We start from the raw sequence: 16,914 nt of genomic DNA, 5'->3' as shown, positions 1-16,914 counted from the left end.
AGGAATCTGCCCCCGACTGTCAGCACTTCAAATTGTCTCTTCGTCACCTCTAATGGATTTATTATAAGACAAATGTTTTCTACCGGGGCGCAGGTGTTAGCCAGTTAACTGAGTTAGCACTTTGCTAATAGTTCACCAGCCCTTTTATGAGTAGCTCTCAAGGCCTAACCAGGGCTCAACCTATTGGCCTCATGCCTAACCTTACTAGCACCTTACCCTTTGGCCTGCTTGTTAGCAAGTGCTCCCCTAGTCCCAGTGACAGGCGCAGCATTGTGCTAGCTCTTCCTCTCCTGCAAATGTTCTCTCTAGCTAACCCTCTCCCACTGTCTCCACTCCTCCTGACAGACCACACAGGGCTTGTTTTGAGGCCCATTCTCGCTAATCTGATCAGGCAGGCAAATACGCCGGGAAAAGCGCTTTAATGATCCCCCTAATTACCTCAAGTCAATACCAACTGTATTATTAGACTCGGGGAAAATATTCCATTAGGGTGCCCCCCGTGGGAGTCCCCCCTGTGCGCGCCGGTGTCACGCGCCGCGCGCCCCCTACGCTTGTAATTAATTTTATTTACACACTCAGGAATGCACAAGGTCGCACCTGCAGCCCGGAGCCGCCCGCCTCGGCCCGCCTAATCAGATCTGTCATAATTATCATTCTGCATGCTTCTGACACACGCCGGGAAATATTTCAATTTAACTACAGCCACTGGCTCCGGCAGATGCAGCCTGAGTGAGAGAGAGAGACAGAGAGAGAGAGAGAAAGAGTGTGTCTGTGTGAGTGTGTGTGCATACAGGAGTGTGTGTGTGTGTGTGAGATCGAGTCTTGGGGAATTGCATGGGGAGATATTAGGACCTATCCAAGTGCTCATGCTGGTGCTTGTGTGCACTTGGTTTTGCTACCATTAGTCTTTCACAATCTCCTCTCTCTCTCTCTCTCTCTCTCTCTCTCTCTCTCTCTCTCTCTCTCTCTCTCTGAGCGGAGACCTTAACCATCCTCATCACTCTCTCCTCATCATGTTCTTTGGTCACTATTTTTAAAACGTGTTGCGTAAATCGAGCATGAAGGAAGATGTGTATAAATTGCCTCTTCAGCCATGTACAGAGAGACATTTCAGATTTGGTGTTTACTTTGTTGCCACTTGTACAAATACTCTATTTTAAGTTGAAAATGAATTTCCAAGTTGAGCGAGACGCTGAATAAACAACTGCACATGAAGACTTCTATTTCAGAACACTTTTTTTTTAGGGCAGGGTGGAAATTTGTTCGCTTTCATTAGTATCTGAAGCAAACTTGTAGGCCAATTAAGAACACTTATTTAGCTGACATAGACAATTTGCAGGTTCTCTGCTATTTCAATCCCTAATTCAATAAGATCAGTCATGATTTATCAGCTTAATTATGCTTTGATATTAGCAATTAAACCCAAGCTTTGAATTAAATCTCAATCAAGCCCTTATAATTGGTGGAATCAGACTGCATGTAGGTGCTTTCTGTGTTCGTAATGTCGCTGCCGTCGTTGTTTATCTCGAGCTCATCTTCGGTGTGTTTGTTGTCTTCTGTGCATTCATCCTCCATCTGCCTCAGCTGTATTGAACGGAGACGATTATAAAATATATAAAAGAAAATGTGTGGTTGGAGAACAGTGTTTGAACATTCAGTGTCGCTGTGCAGACAGTGCTGCCACCCAAATATCAGCCCACCACCAGACTAAACTAGATTACGGTGCAATTCCAACAATACTAATATTTGCTACGAAGAGGCACATGGACTGCAGCATCATCAGCGGCTCCATTTTCCGCCATTTTGTACTCATAAAAAATCTTTAGTGGGCAAAGAGAACACAATTTCACTAATACGTGATACCCACTGATATCTAAAGTGATTTCTTTTAGGATTTTGATTTGTTTCCTGCAAATGTTGTAGATAGTTAAATACGGAGCATTAAAACGTTCCTGGCATCTAGTTTCTAGATCAGATATAGATTCAAAATAAATATGTTCTCTGGTCTTTTTACTGGTGTTCTTGAGCAAGGCACTTATCCTGCCGAGAATCCGACACAAAGTAGATTACAGCAGCACCGGGGAACTCCCACTATTGTCTCTATGTTCTGTGCATTTGTGTGTGAAGAACTTCGCCTGAAAAAGAACAAAACGTACAGCTAGAAAGAAGAAAGGAGGAAAAAAAAAAAAGGAAAACGCTGCAACCACACAGATGTTTAATGTGCTCCATTTTAGATGGACTGGTCATTTGCCTTTGGTTATTCTTTATGCTCCATCTGCCTCTATTTGGTTGCTCGAAAATTCCCCGCACACTTTATTGGTTCGGCAGCCGTGACGTAAACTGCCACACAAGAACTGGTCGGTATTGTTTCTGGGAGCAAGTGCTGACACAGAGAGGGCCATTTCCTGCACAGTCATGCCTTGCCTCCACAATGTGTGTCGTGTTAGCTGTCAGTCTGTTATTGTTGTCGACTCGCTTATTGTATCTGGTGAGGTCGCGACCCCTCTTCAGAAAACGTTCACAGTTTTGGCGAAGACTTCTCCGTGTCGCAGCTCGAATAGAGATTAATTGTTTGGCATGTATGAATCAGACAATTTCTCTCCTAAAGCTCAGCCACTGACATCCTCACAAAAGAGGAGGGTGACACAATCTGGCAACCAGAATCTGGAAAGCATCCACTCTGACAAGACATCAGAGTCATATCAACATGATTTAATAATAAAAGAGTATTTCTTCTTTTTTTTTTCAAGTTTCAAATGATTTAAGATGACTCGGTTTTTTTTAATCTTCAAAAGCTTTCTTTCGGATGAAAAGGAAAAAGCAGCTCTGTGATTTGTACGTATGAGAAATAGGAAATGTCATCATCCGTTACCGCGGTCACAAATCCAACCGTCCGTAGGGCATATCTGTCATTTCAAAAAGATCAGCCCGCTTTAGCCATCTCTTTGGTCGGACGACTCCTCATGAATACTCAAGACCAGCGTGTGAATCGGAATCAGGTGGAGAAGTTATGAAAAACGATGCATCGGTGAATGAAACAAAAAATTCAACTCTTTGATCATCACGTTTTCATTATTTAACATCTTCACACCTGTCGTGCTGTGGTTTCTTTCCCGTAGTTGCGGTTCACTTGTGTATTTGACTATGGAAATGGTTAGAGAGGTGATCTCATAACTAGGTGACGGCAATTTCCATAACCCGAGTACTCGGATTACATTATTATAGAAGGTGCAGTGTGCCGGTCATCAGAGCTGCGTGTCCGTAAGGACAGCAGTCTTCCACTCCCAGTTCTGAATGAAACGGCAAGTGACAGTAAGTGACTCTGTGGTAAGAGCGGTCCACGAGTAATAGCTACGTTGGTTCGGCTCTTTGCGGATCGGTTTTTACCGCGGTTCACTCACAAAGTTACGTCTTCTTCACTCTCGTGGTTGTAGTTCACCGCCATGGTAGCTTCAGCTTGTACTCCGGCTCAACAAACGGCATCAGCTCGCGGACGCCTTAGTAGGAACGAATGTCCACTCAACCTTTTCTTGATGAGCTGGCTAAACGTCTCATTTCAGCGCTGCTAGCTAATGAGCTATCTATGTCTGCTGTTTCCTTCTGCTTTATGTATATACATTTATATGGATACATCTATGTATTCATTTTTAGAAGCAAAAAGAAAACTGATTCCTCGATATGTTGAGTAAATGGGAATACATCCATATAGAGTACTGGAGTTCTCTCCCTAATGGTGAGCGGTGGGTCTCTATTATGAATTCCCAGAAGTGATGCATTGATTCTCCGTTAGACATGCTCCTCCTCAAAAACAGTACAATACTTCTCCACGTGGAGACGGCTTTATGAACACGGAGCCTGTTGAAAAGATGGTTCAGTGACGCTGGATGAATTAGTATTTTGTGATCTAAGCAAACCTTCTCCTCTCTGCAAGGGAACGAATGAATGCAAACGCGATTACTTTGGGTTTGTAATGAACGCGCGGCTCAGTCATCTTTCCTTTAGCGAGACAGATTTGTATGTTAAGAATCTTGCTAGCATTCAATTTTTAGTGCAGACCTAGCCCACACCGCGAACATCTCCCTATCGCAGTCAAAGAATACAAACACGATTTCTTTGTTTGTTCAATGAATGACCGACACAACCGTCGTTATTCATCTAGTGGTGCAGTGGTGCTACGATAACCAACGGGCTGAACTACAAACGAGTTCCTTACGCTTGAAGCATCGATGGTTGGACCACCAGATCAACCCCCCCCCCCCATTAAAAGGACTAAATAGACTTTGTCTTTGGGCCTTTCTTCATCTGACCCGTTATCTAATGAGACACATAAATCATCTCCGTAGGTTATTGTTAGTTTACTCCAATGCTCCTGTTGTCCCTGTTACATTCAGTGTAATAAAGTAACTGTAGATGCCAATGGCTGTGTGGACGTTCAAGAAAGAAATTGAATAAAGACGCCAACAGTCTAATAAATAGGATGTTGGGCGGTGAATGGGTTGATGCAATGTGTTTTCACTATATTGTTAGGACAGTGACCCCGTTAACGTTGCCCCGTCTCCCTCACTGTATGTCAAAGATTATTTGTGAAGTCACTCAGAGCTTTAGCTATTTGCAGATAAAGACTTATTCCACCCCCCCCCCAAAAAAAAGGTCTGGCCCTGAATTCACTGTCAATTATTGCTTATTGTTGCGGGAGATCCGCATATGTCCGAGCATCAGGAAGGTTTCAACACTCGTCGTCAGCAGATGGGCGTCCACCGTGGCTTAATGTTTTTTTTACAACACAGCACACGTTACCTTGCGGGGTGAAGGCGCCACGTGCAGCCGCCAGTTTGGCTTTGCTCAGGGAGGAGAAACGTGTTATCGGCTGCATTTATCTGCATCGTGTTGTCTGCCAGTGCTGGGCCTCTGCCAGGTTCAAGGAGGAGGAGAAACAATAACGCATTGTCTTCCCCCTACTTTTAGCTCCCTCCCTTGTTCAGACACAGAAGAGGTTTGTCTGCTGCCTCCGAAACAGTCCAGTCCTCCAACCCGCCAACAATGGCACCAATCATTTCTTCTTCTGGGATTTCTTTTTTTTTTTTCTTGATTTTTTTTTTTGAGGCGTCATCTGATCTGATTTTCATTTATTTCATTTTTTTTTTATCCAAATGATCCAAATCCAAAACGGCACTCGATACACTCGCGTATAGTCTGCTTCTGGGGTTTGAAAACCGTGGCAGCAAACTGAAGCATGATTTCTGGTCACGCAGTAATCCGAGGAAGGAGGGGAAAAATAAACTCAAATGGCAAATTGATGGACATCTGTTGGCTTATTTTATTTATTTATTTTTGCAGTGGCCGAGGTCAGCCTGATGGGACTGATAACAAGCAAATGAGATTAGAGGGAAGGTGTTGGCCAGGCCGTGTGACAGACCACTCTGTCTGTCTGTCTGTCTGTCTGTCTGTCTGTCTGTCTGCTTGCCAGTCGCTCATCCCTGAGCTCCCATGCTGGCTGTGTTTGCAGCGGTCGTTCGCTGGTTGGACGGGTTGGGCGGTGAATACCATGCTGTTCTCTGACAGAGCAGGCCTATGCGCTTATTGGCAGCTTGTGACTGCAGCACTCACATACACCGTGTACCGCACTGCATAGCCGGGTGAATCCCGCGCATGAATTCAACTATTGTGTTTGGGAGGGAAATATTTTTATTTTTTTTATCAGCACACCCGGTTGCTATTTATACCAGGACCACACAATAGCCCGCTGAAGAGTTTATTACCCTTTTTAATTTGGCACCTCATGACCCCGGAGCCCCATTAGCCTCCGGTCAGATCCGTGTCCGCTGTAAAACAAGGAAAAAGGCCAGTGGTTCTCCATTGCCAGTCCCGTTGTTTGCAACTAATTAATAATTAAGCAACGATGACCTAGAGGCAGCGGATTATTGTGCAATATTGTCGCAGGTGTGTGCCAACATAGCAAGATAATCCTTCGCCTGTCAGTGCTTATTGCTCCGACGAACCTGTTTGCAGCATCTGTGGGTTCGGCTGAGAGATGTATTTAGCATCAAAACAAACTAGGCTTCCCCGTTCACTACTTACTGTGATTTACGAAGGCCATCTAGGTGTGTTGCACTGGTTTACTTCACTTGGCCAAACTGAAGTAGTTTCTTGTGTTTAAATGTGTCGCACATGAGATTTCTACCATGAATGGTCTCAATAGGGGCTGCAGTTACATTCATTATCAAGTAATCTGCTAATATGTTTCTTGACTGATTGGTTGATTGTTATTTAGTGTAAAATTGTGATGTTTTCACACTTTTCTCTGACCAACAGTGTGACGTTCGGTAACTCCTCACACAGTAGCGTGAGCCAGTCGGTTTTTATTCTCTTATTAAAGAATCTAAATTCTTTAGGATTGACAATTTAGTCTAAACTGTGTTCGAGAGTCTGCTATCCCACCAAGATAACATTTTAGAGGAAAAAAAGATCTATAAATTAAAGTAATCCACAAAATGATGAAGTTGTCACGGCTAAGTAAACAACAGCATCCTGATCCTGGCCCTTCACTCCTTAACTAGACACTCATTTACTCTCTGGCTGTGTGACAGGGTTAACCTTAACTCCTATCTGTGTCACAATAAAAAAGAATCTGTTAATATTGAGCGATAATTATGCGTCAGTCGCAGACTTTCTTACAAGCTTACACCAGTCTGTTTCCCGTCGCTGCCTCGACGGTTTAAGCTGCGACACGATAAGTTCACTGAGCAGCAGTCGAAAAACACAGCGAGTGTGTTCTCTCTGTTGGCCAACAACTGGGCCTCTTCTGAGCTACCTGTTCTATTTATTTATAGAGTGCCCTTAATGATCTTCAACAAAACGCAGAGTGCGCCGCATTGAAGAGCCCTAGATTTTTTTGTTTTCTGGACCGTGTTGGAACACTTTAGCGGGCAGGGGCAGCAAGTTCCACGATCCAATCAAGAGCGGTTAGTGCTTGTCGGCCGCGGTGGAGAGGCTCGACAAATTACATGAAATAATAAACGGGGGGGGGGGGGGGGGGGGGGGGGGGGGAACAGATTTGCAACAGCGTGGCCATGTTGGACGTAAAGCCTTGTTGGTTTACTCGCTCTTTAGGGAGAGTTTTGATGTGTAGGTGAGCTTTTCATCAGATATTATTCACGCTGCTTCAAATTGTGGAAGAATGAAGTTTTATGCCGTTCACAATACGCCAGTTCTTTTCCTTTAAACTTTACTGACAACAAGGGAGTCAGATTGCTAACTTCTCTCACTCCCTCACTCTCTCTCCTTCTATCTCTCTCTCCTCTCTTTATCCCCGCTGCCTCTGCCTGGCCTGTGGAAGCAATGCAATTAGACAAACACAAACAAAGCTCTTGAAACTGCCATGGAAAATGCTGACTGTCCACTGTCCACAGTGCTGGCCGGGAGCAGCGCTAACTGCTGTTTGACGTGCATCACATGAAAAAAAAAAAAGAAGAAAAACCCGTTAAGCGAATGTTCGTGTGTTCGTTTTCTTCCTTCTACAAAAAAAAAAGCTGCATGTCAGCTCCAAAAAGAAAAACTGTAGAGCACAAACACGAAGCATTCACTCTAATAAACTCTCCGTACTTTATTTCATCAAATGGACTTCCTGGCAGTGAAATGGAGTTCACGTCGTGCCTTTGTTTGATTGGCTCTGCTACTTTGGGTTTAATCCTGCTGGTTTTGGGAGTGTTTGAGTTGGATTACTCCATCGTTGGGCCGGGGTACAGTTTCTCTGGCTTTGACAAGATGGTGTGTGGTGGTTTGTGTGCTTTTTCTTTGCGGGCCGTGTGTGTGTGTATGTGTGTGTGTGTGTGTGTGTGTTCGCCCGCACTACCGAATCAGCTGAAACCACAGACAGCCCAACTGGAGCGCCGTCCAAATCCCTCTGCATGCAAATTAAAAACGCAACAATAAACGTGGCAAAGGAACAAGGTGGGCACGCAGGCTTTATGGCCCCCTCTACCCCGCTCTCTCCTCTCTCTCTCTCTCTCTTTATGTCTCTCTTTCTCTCTCCCTCTCTCTCTCTTTCTCCCCCATCTCGGCTTCCTCCAAAACACCCCTCCTGGGTTTGATGTGGCTTATGGGAGGAGTTGGAACAGGGGACAACCAAACTGCTGAGTTATCTCTTGCATGCAGTGTGGCGGCGTGGCTCTGCCCTCTGTGTGTGTGCGTGTGTGTGTGTGTGTGTGTGTGCGTGCATGTGTGTGTGTGTGTGTGCGGACCAGCAGCGCGGTGTAATCCTGTGGAAATGAAAGGTGCTGCCGCTCACTGGCCGGGAGATTACAGCGCCGCTCTGTCACGGCGCCAGGACAGACTACCCGGCTGAGCGAGTAGCCCTCCGTAACGCTCACACACACACTCACACACACCTCAATGCTTCTCTTTGACGCTGTGTTTCCTCCTCGCTGGTTTCACTCCCCGGCCGTCCGTCCTTCTTCATCCACTTCTGTCCCTTTACAGCTCTCTTGTAGCTTCACCCCCCCCCTCCTATCCTCTACCTCCTCTTCGCTCTCCCACACAGCACTACAGTGTGTTATTTCCCTTCGCTCTTACTCACTCACTCACACACACACACACACACACACTGAGGTTTAGGTCATCACGTCTGAGGCTGTGAGACCACGTCACCCAACTCCCGCTGAGCCCTTCTGTCTGTACAGTCGTGAGTCCTCAGATGGTCACTCGGCTCCGTGAACAAACACAAACACACGTTTGAGTTAAAGCGCGGTGAGACCTCCATCAAAGCTAAAACCACCAAGTCCTGACTCGAGTAAGACTTTTAAATGCAACACCGAAGCAACTCGCAAGTACGGAAATGAAAGAATAAATCTAATATAGCGCCAAGGTTCATTTATTTGTCATTTTATAACACACCGCACAGTGAAATGTACGTCTGTAGACACATAGAACATACAGTATATACATCATTATTTGTGTCTTTTATCATCTCAATACATTGATTGATTGTTTATAAAATATAAAACAGTAGTTAGTCCAATAGTTTGGAACAGTCCAAAACCAGAACTTTTTAGTTTACAGTCATATGAGCAGCTGGAACCAGACAATATTTAGAGTTTTTTTGCTCGAAAAATATACTGAAATAATCGGATCGATGATCAAAATGATCTGTTGAGTGATCGTTTCTGCTCCGTTCGAATCAGCGTAATATTATTACAATGATGTCCTCATATTGATTTATAGTGAATACATCAATATTTTAAAGTAGTGTTCAAATTGACATCAAGTGAAATGTATTATATTAGAGACACGTTTTAATTACCATTTGGGAAACAAACTATTTTTGTTGTTATTTGTTGTTATTTGTTGGGTCTTTGGATTGTTCATTTAAAGTTGTGTGTGACCACTTCATCATGATGAAATTCTACTGAAAGGAAACTTGTTTACTTGTTTGCACACGAGTTATTCTGTGCATTGATCTCGCTCTACAAAAGCAGTACAGAAAAGTACAATTGAGTCCCGGCCTCCTTTAGTCCTGCTAACAACAGTAACGTGTGAATCTTCCCCTCGTCGGGGTCAGACTCAGCTGTGCCGCCGTTGCATTGATCAAATGAAGCCTCTCTGCTTCTAATCGTCCCTCGCCGCTCCTCAGCTCTGTCTTTCATGGCCCTCTGCTGGAGCGTTTCAAACATGGGAGTCACTTCCCTCCTCCCAGTATGCGAGTGTGTGTGTGTGTGTGTGTGTGTGTGTGTGTGTGTGTTCCTCCTCCAGTTAACTCGTTCCTCCCTGCTGTGGAGCTTGACCTTGGCTGATTCACATCTTCGTCTTCAGCTTTGGTAGAAAACACACATTCTAACTGCAGGTGCAGGGCTGCTTAGTGTGTGTGATTTACATTGGAAATCTTTGTCTTTTTGATACTTTGTAAAGAACATTTGGATGTAAACTCACATTTACTTGAACACTAGAAGAAGTATTGAATAACCTGGTTCTCCTCTTTGGTAAAACACTGTCAAACTGGGTGACCACGTGAACCACCTTCCATACTCCTAGAATTGGTTTCAACAACAAGAAATTCACAATACATTCTTTGAACCTGTGCTCACATTTGATCCTAAAAGAAGACCGAGCGTTACTGACCTGCTCTCTCTCTCTCTCTCTCTCTCTCTCCCTCCCCGTGTCTCCCTCTGATCCCTCCCTCAGGGCTGGCTCTGTGAGCTGCTGCGTTGGAAGGAGGACCCCTCTCCGGAGAACCGCACGCTCTGGGAGAACCTCTCCATGATCCGCCGCTTCCTGAGCCTCTGCCAGGTCGAACGGGACGCCATCTACGAGCAGGAGAGCAGCGCCGGGCAGCAGCAGCACCACAACGAGCGGCCGACGCACCTGATGCACATCTCCGCCGAGCTGCCACAGGTGAGCGTGACCGCTGTGTGCCTTTGGGCAAGGCAACTGGGCCACGACTAGCTCAGGCACGACAGCTTTCTGGAACGTGGGTTTAAACCTAGGCAACCTTAAGTAGCTTAACCCAATGGCACACGCCAGAGTTTTTTTGGAAGTGTTGAAGTTCCCTCTCATCTGAAGGCCAAATTAGTAGTTTGATTGATTTTTATTTCCCAACTCGCAACTCAAACGAACGAATGAATAAAATGCGGGAAGCATGTATGCATGAATACAAACACAGAAACACAGAAACACACCAGCACACGCAAGGTTTTACTAGAGAATATGTGCAAACTTTCGCTTGTTGCAGCTTCTGAAATGTGAGGATTTGTTGCTTTTCTTTTTCCCGTGTGATTGTAAAGTGAATATATTTTGTTGGTTTTGAACCATATCCAAAATATATAATGTATTTTACCTACATTTTATCATTTCATTTTTACAAATCTTTCAATATTTTGAATGAAATCACACTTTCTATGAACTTGTTAATTAGAAACAATGTCCTACGTTTCAGCCAAAGCCATTTACAAAGATCAGCCTGAACTGATTCAGCAGCTGCTTTATAGGAAGACATCTTCTAGATGAGTAGAAAATAGGACACAAGCTCGGTTAACGGTCAAAATTAAATAATAATAAAGCTCAATAAAACTTGCATTAAAAGTCTGTGCCACAGTGTTATTTGGTTACTTGGAGACGTGGCCAGTGTTTCACAAAGGCGGCCATTTACTGAATATAAATAAGGTAATGGGATTTCTTTCACAAATCAGTTTCATCAGCAGAAATGGAATGAGGGAAGTGTTTTTGCACACTTTGCATGCAAACAGAAGATTGATAAAATAGCATTATTTCTGATTTAATGGTGTAGTTTTACACCGTCCACGAGAGACTCGTGTTTAAATATTTCGGTCCTCTCCTTCACTAACGCGACGCATTAGCCAAATTAGCTCCCATTTGCTCAACAAGAACTATCATAGCTCGGTTTATTGGTACAGTAAAATCACATCTTTGGGTGCATTTAAGCAGCTGGCAAACAGAGTCCCTGCAAAGTGCTGTTTTGCAAACTTCATTACGAAACACCTATTCTACAGCGTCTGACTCAGAAATGAAAATAAAAGAGCACCCATTTCGCAGGGTCAACGGGGACCACGAGTTGCCCACTCGCTCCCTCTCCAACCACACAATGAGGCATTTTTACGAGCAGTGTGTCATGTGTTTACACTGACGGGAGTCTGACGGCGGAGTGAAAGCCATCGATAGCATTCTCACACCGCGGACAATTGGCCGGACCATCGCGACGTGAATTGTGCACAGGGATCTTGTTTATCACTGCCTGGCAATAGAGCCTGATAAGCAGCAGAGGCTATAATAGAGAGGCCATTTTCCCACTGAGCATGTCTCTTGAGTTCATGTGTGTGTGTGTGTGTTGCCTCTACCCCAACAATGAGAAGCACAATCTCCCACCACCAAAAAAAAAAGGGGAAAAAAAATTCATATCTGCAGAACTGATTGCATTCAATGAGATATTACATGGAGAATTCCTTCAACCAAGTGCGTGTTCTATACACAGCGGGGCCCGTTTCTCCTCACAACTCAATTGATTTTATTGAAAGGCCTTATTAAGGCGCCGATAAGTGTTCACTGATAACATCCCCGTCTCCTTTCTCTTCCTGCCGCAGGCTCAGCCGCCCCAGTCGCTGCAGCAGCATCAGCAGCAGCATCAGCATCAGCATCAGCATCAGCCCTCCCTGTCCCTCCAGCACCCCTCCCAACCCTTTTTGTCCCAGCAGCCCTTGCAGCTACTGCAGCCCTGCACCGGCCCCCGTCTGCCGCCCCGCCAGCCCTCCACCGCCTCCCCGGCGGAGATGGAGGAGGAGGGCGGCCGCGGCGGGAGCATCAACAAGTCCCGCACCTGCGGGGGGAAGATCTCCCTGGAGGCTCTGGGCATCCTGCAGAGCTTCATCCAGGACGTGGGCCTGTACCCGGACGAGGAGGCCATCCACACCCTGTCGGCCCAGCTGGACCTGCCCAAGCTCACCATCATCAAGTTCTTCCAGAACCAGCGCTTCTACATCAATCACCCGGCCAAGGCGCCCAAGGAGCCCAGCAACAACAACAACAACAACAACAACAGCACCACCACCAACACCAGCAGCAGCAGCAGCAGCAGCCCGGCCTTCGAGGAGGAGCTGACGGACTTCAGGGAGAGCGGCGACCTGCTGAAGGAGCTGGAAGACAGCACGCAGACCAACAGCACCATCTTCTCCATCAAGATCGAGGAGCAGCTGTCCCGGGGCGCGGAGGCCCAGTCGGAGTCAGAGCACGAGGCCAAGGAGTAGGACGCCCCCCCCCCTCCACCCACTGCACATGTACTGAGAGCTCCTCTCGTGCACACACACACACACACACACAGACTGACTTGACGGCTGTGCTAAATGCAAAACGCTCCGGCCGACACAGAACCACCGCACTGCAAATAAAGAAAAGTAGTGTTTTTAATCAGTCCGGCGTCTGGACTATATGAGGAGCGTTTCTATATATAAATCCGTTGCAGACTATGTGACGTGTTCCACACACTGGAAAGCCCATTTCAGACTCAAGTACTACTTTTTGGATTTTGTAAAACTTGTATTATTCACTGTAAAGACTGATGCATCGTTTAAATAATCTGCACAAAAAATTATTCTAAGTATGTTGCCGTGGATATTTGCTGACTGCACTCTCTGTCTGTTGTTTTACACTGACTTACTTTATCTTTTTTGAGCTACTGATTATATTTAAAAAAAAGAAAAAGAAAAAAAAGTCCCCCCCCTGGAGTTTGCTAGGACTTTGATAGGTGTTTACGTATGTGATGTTTAACTGGATTTAAAAAATAATATGAATAATGACAGCAAATGAAATCAAGGACCAAGTGGTTGACGAGGCCTTCACTATGAGGAACCACGTCTGGAGCCTGCTGGCACATTAGTTATTCTTTTAAAAATGGATCACTCCAAACTCTGGAACGCGATCACCCGGCCCAGGTGACTCTCCGAGAATAGCTCAGTCTTTACATATTATTTGGTTAGGGAGGAAATATAAATATATATATATAGACATTATATTGTAACTGTAAAAAAAAAAAAAAAAAAAAAGATACAGTCTTAAAGAAACTATGCCAACAAATGCCTTGTACTATACGGCACTGCCGATGTTAGATTATTTTGCAAAACCTTTGTCACTGTAACTCTCTGAATTGCCACACAGTTAGAAATGTGAATTACACACCATGTTTATGTTGTCCAGCATTATTTATTTGCAGTTCATGCAGTGTTTCTGATGTAATTTTTTTAAAGTTTATGTTACGTAGAGCTTAATTCTTCTTTTTTTTTTTTTTTGTTAACTCCACAGACTTTTTCTTTTCTATTTATAAATGTGATTTCGATGGGCAGTAAAAACAAAAAGTGTCTTAAACGTTTTAAATGGAGAAATGTGCTTTAAAGGTTGCCTATAAAAAGTGCTGTATGTTGAGCAACTCATGCTACAAGCTTCACAATTTAATGTTGTATGCAATTTTTACTATCATGCAAATAAGCTTAGGTAAAATGACTAACCTATAGAACACCTTAGAGAGAAAAACATATGCAATCTGTGTGAAAATCGATGTCTGCGATGTGTCTTCCTTTGGTTAACAATCCAATTCAAAAAGCTATTCCTGTATAAATATTCTGTATAAAAGTGTTTCTTTTTTATCAGTTTATTTCAATGAGAACACCGGTTATTTTGTTACGACTGACTGTTTTATAAGTGTTTCTCGGTTCCTTTCTGCAGAAATGTTCTAACTAGAAGTGGTTATTGATTGTTAATTACACAATTAAACTGTTTGTATTGTACCACAGATTTCTTGGCATTAACTTGACCAGACTCTTTTGGCACCAGAGTGGGGAATTATTTTCCCTTTTTTTTTTTCTTCTCCTCTGCGGACAAAAGATGAAACAATGTGAATTGTTTTTAAATCCACTGCTAAGAGATATCAACTCCAGTCGCTGACCGACTCCCTCAGCCGCAGTCACTGAACACGATATTTGTAATAACTGTAAATATCACATCTTATGAATCATTGATTGTTTATTATTGTAAATATATTTGAAGTCTGTGCAAGAGCTCGCCGTACAAATCAACGCTCTGTCGTGCCTCTTCCTGTCAGACCGACTGTACCTGGGCTCCTCCACTGCTGAGTGTATCTGAAGCACCTGTGAACATCTGAAATAAAGAAATGTGAGGTGTGAACACCTGTGATCGCAAAGCCCTCTGCAGGGAGTTAAGATAAGAGGAAAACAGCACAGGTGTCGTGACCTCGCTGTGAACCCCGGGTGAGGCCAGGTGTCTGCACCTTTTAGGAGATTACCCTCACCTGTTAACACCCGGCGATATGTGCCAGCCAGTCTGGGCCGGCGTTCCCTTGATGTTCTGCTCTTTTTTTTTGTTTTTTCATGAATAAAAAAAAAAGCCAGAGTGTAACATTGTGTGTGTTCAGGGGGAAAAGAGAATCAAATTATACAACGTGCGTGAAAGTGTGAAAGACTGGTGTGTCGACACAAAAAAGCGCACACCTGACAAAGTAGAGAGCTAACAAATGTGCCTCGTCGCTTCCGGATTTTTGACGTTACAAAGCGACAAACGGAGGCGAAGGCACCGACAAACACCAGGAACTCCGGCGTAATACTCCTCCTCATTATCACTGTTTTCAGAAGGATCAGCGGTATTTACCTCACACTTAGAAAAGGCTTTTCCACACAGATGGCTAATACTCTCCTATAACAACGCTACTCGGTTTTTGGATGATTTCTTGAGGGGAAAAAAAAAATCGAATTCAAAAAGTTTTGACCTCAATAAGTAAGTGAAATATCCTAAAAAAAAAAGAATGCAAAAAAAAAAAAAGCGGCGTCCACATACAGTTGTAAAAAGAGTTTTCAGCACATGTGGCTCCATGTTAGCGGATGACGAGCTCCAGCTTTGTGCTGAACGCTGGAGTCTCACCGCGGGTGGGTATCGCGGGTGATTGCTCAGAGAAGACTGGCAACAGTTTCTAAACTCCGTCTCCATTAGGCTGTTCGATGGCTCTCCACGGCATCAAACACACTTCAAAGACTTTCCCCAGATGTCAAAATAGAAATCATAATTACGACAAGAATGGTGACTGATGAATCACTGACTCTTGTTACCGCGGGCTCCTCATGCTGTTGCTTATTTTTTTAAATTAGCAGGCTGCACAAGACAAGTTTCCCAGAAAGCATTCATAGATGATGCCGCATCGCGCCGCGGTACACCACTTTTGGAAAAATAAAATAAAATAGATACAATATCTTCTTGTGATATTTGTAGAAATTGTTAATGTCGTAGCAAATAAACAGTTTCCCACATAAAAGATCCAGGTGATGCAAAGGCAAGCTGAGGGTGACGAACTGACTCATGAAGCTTCACTTCAACCCCATGACATTCGCACATTGTGGAAAACAAACGCCAATGTCAGCAGCAACAAAAATCCATTTAATATCATCTGTTGAGAAGTGAAAAAATAAATAATGAAAAATACAATTGGCTCATTTTAGTGAAAATCAGCGTTAGAGGCTGCGTCATTCAGCAATACTAAAATATAATAATAATATAAAATCATTATTTATAAAAAAATTCTGCATTCTCTCAAGTTGAATGTACATTATATTAACAAAATAGTAATAATAATAATACATTTTATTTGTATAACGCTTTAAAAAGGTAGTCAAAGGCACTTTACATGATAAAAACAGAAACAATAAAAACAGATTTTAACATGAACAAGAGACATATCAATAAGGAACAACACAAAAACGTACATAACTAGCTTCACAGGTTGAAAGCAGATCTGAATATGTGAGTTTTAAGTATTTAAATAGCAGAGTTTGAAGTTTTAGTACTCAAAGTAACAAAAGTAAAAGTACTCATACTGCTGAAAAATTAGCGTTACACTATTATTTAAGATATTATTGCATTGAAGCATTTTAATATTGTAGCTGATCACTGAGGCGCTAACTTTAAATATTGTAAATACTTTTGGGTAGTTTAATTAATCCATAATAAATCTGAATTAATAAACTCAACATATGTTGTGATTGTAAAATATTGATCTGTAAAGTAACTAGTATCTAGAGTTGTCAAATAAATGCAGGAAAGTAAAGAGAACCATATTTCTAAAATTTGAATAGTAGTAGAGCAAAAGTATATAATAGTATACAATGAAAATACTCAAGTAAAGTACCTGAAAAGCACAGTACCTCTGTTAATGTACTTTTTCCAGCACTGGTAAAATGCTCAACCGACACAGAACTAACGCGACGATTTAAAACAAAACAGCTCATGAAATACGTGATTCAAAACTTGTATCACTTATAATCGGCACGAATTATTCCGATAATTTGCATTGTTTTGTTTCCTGGATGCACATCTGCAGGATGGACACACTTAAAGAACGTATACTTCCCGCTC

The 16,914-nt window shown here is 43.4% G+C and overlaps 1 protein-coding gene across 1 annotated transcript in view; it reads left to right on the top strand.

The window, feature by feature from the left end:
• The window catches only part of satb1b (SATB homeobox 1b), a gene marked incomplete at its 3' end in the record, with an annotated part of 45,990 nt that extends 33,241 nt beyond the window's left edge, over nucleotides 1-12,749 (top strand). Inside the window, exons 10-11 of the mRNA XM_079164005.1 lie at nucleotides 10,177-10,386; nucleotides 12,090-12,749. Of these exons, the coding sequence (XP_079020131.1) occupies nucleotides 10,177-10,386; nucleotides 12,090-12,749 (870 nt within the window). The remainder of the gene's footprint in view (nucleotides 1-10,176; nucleotides 10,387-12,089) is intronic.
• Nucleotides 12,750-16,914: the final 4,165 nt, after the last annotated feature.

This window comes from Pholis gunnellus (assembly GCF_910591455.1).
Source record: "Pholis gunnellus genome assembly, chromosome: 8".
In the NCBI taxonomy this organism is placed as follows: domain Eukaryota; kingdom Metazoa; phylum Chordata; class Actinopteri; order Perciformes; family Pholidae; genus Pholis; species Pholis gunnellus.
Note: the sequence above shows the minus strand (reverse complement) of the source record. Positions and strands in the feature narration are given on the sequence as shown.